Source organism: Gossypium hirsutum, chromosome D12, assembly GCF_007990345.1.
Source record: "Gossypium hirsutum isolate 1008001.06 chromosome D12, Gossypium_hirsutum_v2.1, whole genome shotgun sequence".
In the NCBI taxonomy this organism is placed as follows: Eukaryota; Viridiplantae; Streptophyta; class Magnoliopsida; order Malvales; family Malvaceae; genus Gossypium; species Gossypium hirsutum.
The window spans coordinates 3,191,021-3,200,343 of record NC_053448.1 but is presented as its reverse complement, the minus strand read 5'-3'; the positions used below and the strand labels follow the sequence as shown (position 1 = coordinate 3,200,343).

The 9,323-nt window shown below is 30.8% G+C and overlaps 1 protein-coding gene across 1 annotated transcript; it reads right to left on the bottom strand.

The window, feature by feature from the left end:
• Positions 1 to 620: 620 nt before the first annotated feature.
• On the bottom strand, positions 621 to 1,772 carry LOC107953399 (ethylene-responsive transcription factor ERF109). Its single transcript, XM_016888706.2, has one exon. The coding sequence runs from the start codon at positions 1,637 to 1,639 to the stop codon at positions 809 to 811; it is 831 nt and encodes a 276-aa protein (XP_016744195.1). The 5' UTR covers positions 1,640 to 1,772; the 3' UTR covers positions 621 to 808.
• Positions 1,773 to 9,323: the final 7,551 nt, after the last annotated feature.

The following is a 9,323-nucleotide window of genomic DNA, read 5'->3' as shown; positions in this document are numbered from 1 at the left end:
TTTTTTTATTGAATTAAATTAAAATATCATATATATATGTATGTATAAATAATTAAACTGTATCTCCTTCAAAGAAATAAACCTGAAATTTTGATTTGATATAATTTAAATATATATGGAGATTTAATCTCAGTTTATTTATACACATTTTAAAAAATAAATACATGAATTTATTTTAATATAGGATTAATGAAATGAAAATTTTATTATATAAAAAATAAAAATAAAAACTCTGCATCACATTATCCATTAGAGTAAAAGAGATGATTAAAATTAAAAGTCGCATAATTCACATGTTAAAATAAAGGGGTCCCACCTACCAACATTGTTGATCGCACGTCACTGAACACTATGTGTGTGTGCCGCTTTCGTCAGGTGGGATGGGAAGTTGCTTTCAGTCAATTGTGGGTCCCAACTCGTCTGTGAAATTCAGTACTACTTTTGCAGTCCCAGATGGCGAGAAAGCCATCTCGTTTTGCAGTTTTCAGCGTGGTGACCACCCACATCCATGCCAACACCCCAAACCAGTGTGATTTAGATTCCTCGAAAATGGAAGTGATTTCTTTTTTATTTAATTATTCAATTAATGATTACTATAAAAACAAATAAAATTCCATGTTTGATTAACTAATATCACATTTTATATATTGAAGAAGTAGCAGACATTGAGAAGTTAGAATTGTACAGTAAATAATGATCACCCTAAACAGAATTTCACTTATCACCATCATCATACTCTTTCTTTATAAAATAAGGAAGAGCCTGCCTGTCCTATGCCGGTAAAACCCCAAGATTCAACTTCGAGTGATTAAAAAGTATGAACATTCCCGGTAGTAACAGTAGTGGTAGCTGAATCGGAGGAGTAACTGTCCCCACCAAATTCTGACATCGTCATCATCCATTGTTGAATCTCATCTTCGCCTATTGCATCCCAAAACTCAGTCGACCCCAATCCTTTTTCAGTATCCATTTCCATGCTAATCACATCATTTCTTTCCTTTTCTTTTTGCACAGACCTGCTACTAATTTCATGATCAAACCCCACGGCAGTTGCTGCAGCTGGCGGCGGCGGTATTACATCGGCTTTGCTGTTACTGTCAGGGAATGGGAAGTTGAGTTTAGCTCTTGGCCCCCGGAAATCAATAGCTGCTTTATCGTAAGCGCGAGCTGCTTCCTCCGCAGTGTTGAAGGTTCCAAGCCAGACCCTTGTGGCACGCCTTGGGTCTCGAATCTCAGCAGCCCATTTGCCCCATGGCCTTTGCCGGACCCCTCTGTAGTTTTTCTTTACTCGTTTTGTTTTAGTTTTAATTGCAGAGGTGATGGTAGTAGCACTAGTTGTCCCTTTTTTTTCCTCTTGCTGACTTGGCGGGAAAAGATTGCACCCCAGGCAACCGTCAAATTTGCACACGTGGCACTTATCCAGAACTTCGCTCACTTGAAATACCATGTTCCCGCGATCAGCGTTGAACCCACCAGTAAAAGTAGAAGCCGAACCTCCGGGAGCACCGAAATCGAAACGAAGGTCAGCGGAGGAGGAGGAAGGAGTGGAACCAGTGATGACGTTTTTGAGGGTGGAAACCATGACGGAGATTTCTTGTTCGGAAGAAAGAGGATGAAGCGGCGGAGGAGGAGGCGACATTAAACGGCGGCGTAGCCGGGATAAATCCCAGTGTAAGCGCGAAAGGGAACTGGAGGTGAATTATGAAAAGTCTCTGACTTTGTTTAGCGTTGTACACTGAACTCTGTCTGAGTTTCGAGGTTTCAGTCCGAAGAGAGCAGAGAAGAGTTTTATACGGAGACCTGAGAGAGTGTCATGCCAGCTGGTAACACCGTCAAGACACGGCTTAGGGGAAGTAATCAGGTTTTGTCGGGCACGTGGGTATTGAAGTGGCAGATAACGTCATTTCTGACATAAGAAATATTAAAGACAAAAAGTGGAGAGTGACGTAACAAAGCGACAAAGACCCTGTCGACCAATGGGTAGTGATGAAAACTTGGCAGTTAGTGGTTATTGCCGTTTCTTTCTTTCATCTTACTTTCCATTTTCCTTTCATTTTTCATTTTTGGTAAGGGAAACCTTTTCCATTTCCAGTTTCTTTTGCCTTTCAATTTCTGTTTGACCGACTAAGATATTCAACCTCAATTTAAATATGCATTGTGATTCTAATTATTTTATTCATAAACATTATTAAAATTTTATATTTTGATTGCCTTCACAAAATTAATAACCATCACATATTTTCTTGACATAATAATCAATTTACTCCTTCAATTATTTTATCCATTCTTAAATCTATCATAATTTAATGAATTTAACTTCCAACTTTACATATTCTGTCAATTTATTATTGATTCTTAAAATTTTAAATTGAAAAAATTTAAAAATAAAGAAATTATTCAAAACTTCATTCTTTTGATAAAATGCATAAGACTTTATATAAAAAAGTACATACAAAATTATAAAACTTAAATAATTATTATATATAAATGTTTGGATAATCTTGATCTACAAAATTTAAGAAAAGAAAAATAAACTAAATGATCCATTTGTATTAGATATTATAATTATTTAACTGTACCTTTTTACTTACTTAATATTTAGATACCACTGTGTATTAATTTACTAAATTACTAAAAATGTTAATAAATTTATCATAAAATTTTATAAATTCTATAAAAGAAATCAAATTTAAAAAAGAAAAACTTTGGAAAATTTTAGGAGTAGACACAAAGTTATCCTATTTTTAAACATTAATTATAGGCTTAAACAATAAAATGGAATCTAAATTATATTAGTTTTCCCAAATTGGTACCTAATTTTATTTTATTTTATTGTCAAAACTAGTATCTAAACTATTAAATTGTTATCCATTCTACCCCAACTGTTAGTCCCTTTAGAAAAAGAAATTCAGCAATCATAACTTGTCATGTAGACCTCTATTTATTTTACCTATTTTCTTATGTTTTCTTTCCTTCAAACAATTTTTACCATATTTTATTACATTTTCTCATCAACCAAACACTAAAAAAAATCATTTGCTTCCTTATACAAAGCTCCACCATTTTATTATCTTCAAGCTTCAACTGTTTCTACCATCTTCAAGCTTCTAGTCTTTTTCTTTCTTCACTCAATTCTATCCTTATACAATGATATGAAAAACCCAAAATTCTTTTCAAGATTTCACTACCTTCATCTTCTGTTGTGCCCTGCTAATGGTGTCTGCAAAACGGCTTTTCAGCATTATAGCACACCCAACCTAGTTTGAATTACCCGCATCTGTTGCAAGATTTCAAAGCAAAAAAAAAACCCCAAAAAAATTAGCCCCTACAAATTAGCCTTGTTCGAATTAGCCCCTGCGAATCATCTTGTAGAACTACCGCCTCTGGTCCTAGTTGAAAACCCAAAAAATTTTTTGAGTGGGTTTGTCGATAAATCGATGTTTTGCTCACCCTGATTTACATCCTAACGTTGTTGTTAACTATTATTTTTTCTAATGGTAAAAATTTTATATAATAGCTTAAGTAACTTGCTGGGATTTAGATAGTTAAAATTTGTAAGTTTTCCATATCATTGTATAAGGAAAGAATTGGGTGAAGAAAAAAGAAGTTTAAAAGCTTGAAGACAATAGAAGCAGCTGAAGCTTGAAAATGATAAAATTGTGGAAGCTTTGTAAAAAGAAGCAAACAAACTTTTTTTGGGTGTTTGGTGGATGAGAAAATAAGAAAATCTGGTAAAAATTGTTTGATGAGAATAAAATATAAGAAAATGGGTAAAATAAATAGAGGTTTACATGGCAAGTTATGATTGGTTATTTTTTGTTTCTAATGGGACTAACAGTTGGGGTAAAATGGGTAACGGTTTAATAGTTTAGTACCAGTTCTAACCAAATAAAAGTTTAGGTACCAATTTGGGAAATTAGTATAGTGTAGGTACCATTTGTTGTTTAAGCCTTAATTATAAGATCAAAATAAAAATTTTAAAAACCCAAAAAGATTGAAATGAAATTTTATAAAATCTTGAGAGCCAAAGGCCCTTTTCCAAATTCGCCCCTACCCAATAGACCTATACAAGAGCTAGATAGTCTCCTTGACTTAATAGGTCAGACTCGTTTAAGGATAAACTTAAATAAAAAATTTTACATTTTATGTCGGTTTAATTTCAATTTCAATAATAAAAAATATTTTAAATTAAAATTTAATTATAAAAATATATAAAATAACAACTAAAAAAATACCTATTTTAATAGTAAAACAAACTTTTAAAACGGATTGAAGCAAGTCAAAAATAAATCTGAAATTGAAGAAACAAACAAAGACCAAGTAGTCCCCCTTCCTCTGATTCGTTGGACTAAGTCTACTCAATAAATAAATAAATAAATATAACAAGGATGTTAGTTTGAGTTTGACCAGTTGGATTTTATAGATAAAATTCTAGAACCTCTTTTCTTCTAGATAAGTCTAACTAACTAACAACAAATGTTGGGTGGCTCACTTTAACTACGCTCTCAAATTAAATTATATATTTTTAAAATAATAAAAATATTATTTTATTATTTTATTTATTTTTATTTTTATAATTTTTAAATAATTAAATTAAATTTTTATATTTTTTTGAGAGTTAAAAAGCATAATTTTATTATTATTAATATAAAATTTTATAAATTATAATAAGTTTAAATAATAATAAAAAATTCTATTCTAAGGAGGCTGGCCCTGCCAACTTCTCCTTAACTTCGCCACTGACTAAAATCATACAACACTCAAAAATAACTAAAACGCAACACAAAATATAATCTTATTCTACAAGTCATTTCAACATCAAATGTCTGTTTCAAAATTTAAGGTGAACTATAAAATATTCACCCAATTATTAGTGTATTTTTATTTTGTTCACTTAAGTTTAAAAGCTTTTATTTTAGTTATTAATTTTATCAAAATTTTATATTTTGGTCACTTTTTCATTAAAATACATCCAAAATATAAATAAATAAATAAATACTCATTTTTCTCTTTTTTTGACATGAAATTTATTTATTAAAACAATATTTTTATAAATTAAATAAAAAACCCACAAAACTTAAATCAAATTCAAACTTTTCCTTCTTTTTTAGTTTATTTTATAAATAATAAATTTTATTATACGTTTGACCTTAGTCAATTTTTCCAAATATTGGCTCCACCTTCACTCACAACCATCAACACTAATAAACTTTACTCTTCGATTTCTACATCCTCCATCATCGTGCCATTGAATTAGGATTTGATTATGGAGCTTTCAACATAGCCTTCCACCTACCGGGGGGGGATCTCGGGGTCTCCAAGACCTTATACTCACCTAGATATCTCCAAACATGCTCTCCTTTAAACTCAACCTTAAATGCAACAAACTTGTTCCGGTAGAGGTGAGCGTTCGATCGAATCGAGTAAAGAATTTTTGAGTTAATCAAGTTGATAAGTCCTATTTTATCATCCTAACTTGATTTAAAAATTTCCTAAATCGAGTCGAGTGAAATTAAATTCGAGTTGAGCCGAGTCGAATAAATTTTTTCGAGTTAAATTAAAAGAAATTAAATCAACCATATTGAAATCTTGTTGACAATATGACTAAATTCTAAGTTCAAGAACAAAATAAGAGGAAAGCAACATAATTAGTATGATAACTTGGTCTGATAATTTACGTGTTTAAGGCCTTCAATTTATCATTTTGATTTTTTTTAAAAATTATAATTTAATATTTATATAATTTTAGCATTTTCAATAGTTTTTATTTTTTTAAATATATATTATAAAATCTTGAAAAAATATTTTATAAAAAATTATTATTTTTTAAATATTATTTTTAATTATTTTTGTATGTTTTAGAGAGTGGCCAAATTGCATATTTTTTAAAACTATCAGGGACCAAAGGGGGTATTTACATCAATTTATTATTTGCTCAAACTAGAGGTGCTCATGGCCGGGCCGGGTTCTGGCCGGGCTCAACTAAAAATTCAGGCCCATTTACTTGGCCCAGCCCCGACCTGTCCCAAAAAATGGGCCTGAAATTTTGTCCAAGCACGACCTGGATAAAAATGCTAAAACTCGAGCCTGACCCGTCCTGCCTGTATTAATTATTTATATTATTTTTATATTATTTTTAAACATATATAATACATCAAAAATACTAAAAACATCAAAATAAATATTTCCCAGCAAATTGAAAATAAATTTTAAAAAATATGTAGACTTAAATAACACTAAGATAAATGCAACTTAACAAGCAAATGCCTCTAAAATAATAACAAAATTAACAAATGCCTTTAAAATAATAACAAAATTAATAATAAAATAAGTTTTATACAATATACAAACAATAACAATAAAATAATAGTAACATAATAGTAAAACAGTAGCAAAATAACAAGAAAATAACATGCAAAAACAAAAAAAACAGGTTTTTTTTTATCTTTTAGTGAATTCGAGCCGGCCCGGGCTAAAAATGCCTTACCTGAGGCCCAGCCCGTTTTTTAAACGGGCCTTTTTTTGTCCAAACCCATTTTTCGAGCCTATATTTTTGCCCAAATCCTCCCACATTTCGAGTGGGCCTTCGGGCCGGGCCGGTGTGGCCCAATCCATGATTAGGCCTTGCTCAAACTAGAAAACCAAATTACTTATTCAAGTTGATTTAAAAACTTAATATCTCGAAGTTTGAAAAAAAATTAGATTTTTTCGAACCGAATCGAGTTTTGCTCACCTTTATGTTCTAAGCAGCAATCTAAAGGCATCGACTCTCACTCTTTTCAACCTTGGGTTATAGCCTTTGACCCAACTTAAACATAGGGGTTGCTAATATTGAAAAAAGGAAAACGTTGAATCTATGTAAGTCTTCTTCGGCTTTTCCCTTTAAATTGTTTTATTTATAAGATTATTATTTTAATAAATAAATTTCATGTTAGAAAATGAGAAAAAAATATATTTTTATTTATTTATAAATAGTTTTATAATTTTGTATGTAATTTTTTATAAAACCTACATATAAATTTTCATTTTTATATATATATATATAAAAGAGTCTGAAATAAAACAAAACTAACTTCTAATTACACATTCACCACAAGCATCAATTGTGTGGCGGTTCCTCCAAAACATACGCACCCAAGGTCGAGTTTTGCGCCAAATTTGTTAGATGGTCTGCACAACGGTTCCCCTCTCCAAAGATATGTCGAACTTCATTCACCCAACCTTCAGCGATCAAAGCCAGATAGTCACACACCAATGACCGGTGTAGTAAAGGGGTGATTGAATTCCACATGTCTAGAAAGCAGATGGATCACTGTGTACACAAATTTCAAGTCATTGGAAAATTGGAGTAAAATTTATTGATAAGTTTGAAAAGAAAGTTACAGTCACCGGAATATTTTTAATACAAAGGAAATTTCTTTATTTCTTCTCTTTAATTTGAGTATGGATCTAATAATTATTTAACTTGATTTTGGATGGAGGTGAATTGTTTTAAGGGTTTTGTTGGCTTGCTCTTGAAACGGATTTGGACCTTGGATCGAATGGTGGTTTTATTCAAAAATGACTTTTAACTTCTTCTCCACTATTAAACTAAATCAGAAAGCGATTTTTCTCCAAAATGATGACCATCAGTTACTTGAATAAAAGAGAGTTCTAGTAGAATTAATCTGCTTCATTTGATTGTTTTACAAGAATTTAAGTTTTTTTATTAATTATTTCCTATTAATTTAATTAATTAGAGATAAAATAATCAATACATATTATCACTTAATTATTTTATTTTTTAATTAGTGATTATATAAATTTTTATTATTTATCCCTTAATTAATTTAAATTAATTAGAGAAAAATAGTTATGACAATATATGATATCATCATTTTTACCCATGATAAATTTTACTTTGTTTACAGTAACTTCAACTTGACAAGTGCCATTTTTTTCATCTACAAATACCAGCTTTTTTATAAGAATAACTTGAAATTTTTGGTTAATTATAAAAATGACCCACTTTTTATTATATATGTAAATGACTTGAAATGAATAGTGAAAGTTGGTGGCGCCAAAGAGATTGGTACCACCCACTTGACACGTCTACCAATCATTGGCTGTTAGGATTAAAGAATCAATTTTTTGGGTGGAGCCAACATATTTGGTACCACCTGTAGAAATACCAGCCTAATACCAGTATTTTTGAATATTTCAAGGGCCAAAAAATAAATAATAGTGGTGGAGCCATAGAGAAGGTCGCCACCACTTTAATATGTCATACTTTTATTTATTTATTTATTAAATTAAAATTAGTATTTTATTTGGGCTTGTATAAATACCAACCTAATATCAATATTTTTGAATATTTCAAGGGCCAAAAAAATAAATAATAGTAGTGGAGCCATAGAGAATGATGCCACCACTTTAATATGTCATACTTATTTAATTATAATGATTGAATTTTTTAATTTAAAACTAAAACTAGTATTTTATTTGGGACGCCATAAAGAATGACACCACCACCTTAGACTTTTTTAAAAAAAAATTTAAAACTAAAACTATTATTTTATTTGGTGGAGCTATAGAGAATGGCACCACCACTTTTAATATACCAGACTTTTTTTCAACAGATTTTTTAAACCATTTTTTAATAATAAAATATTTTTATTTTAGTGGAGTCATTCACTTTGACGTGACCACTTTGGTGGTGCCATTGAGAATGGCGTGACCACCATAAAAATTAATTTTTTATTTTTATTTTGGTGGAGCCATTCTCTTTGGCGTGACCACTTTGGTGGTGCCATTGAGAATGGTGTGACCACCATAAAAATGATTTTTATTTTATTTTGGTGGAACCATTCTCTTTAGCATGACCACCTTGGTGATGCTACATAAATAGATTTTTCTTGACATTCTTATAACAATTGAATTGGAAAAGAAGAACAGAGAGACTGTTGTGTTTAATAAGAGGGCTCATAAATTGTGGTGAAGATTAATAACTCAATGTTTTTAGTGTGCGTTCTTTTTTATGGTGAAATTGTATAAGGTGATGTTGGTTGTGTATTTCAAGGTCGGTAGAGAGTAGGGTTGCGATTCAATAAAATTGTGAAACTAAAAGAAATGAAAAGAAAGATCAGTGCAAAAATAGCTATCCGTTGTGGAAGGGCGATGTCCAGATTATTTTACAAGTTTCCAATCTCTACAGATCCGTTGAAATTTAGGGAGATGCAACTGTTAGATGATAATGACTTGGGCACTATGATGGAAATATGGTGGTTGATTGGGAATGAGAACCCCCAACTAGTTGAGTTATTTGCCGAGTTAGCCGATTTAGG

Bases quoted from the DNA above. Each gene is read 5' to 3' on its own strand.
- LOC107953399 (XM_016888706.2), bottom strand. From the start codon at position 1,639: ATGTCGCCTCCTCCTCCGCCGCTTCATCCTCTTTCTTCCGAACAAGAA.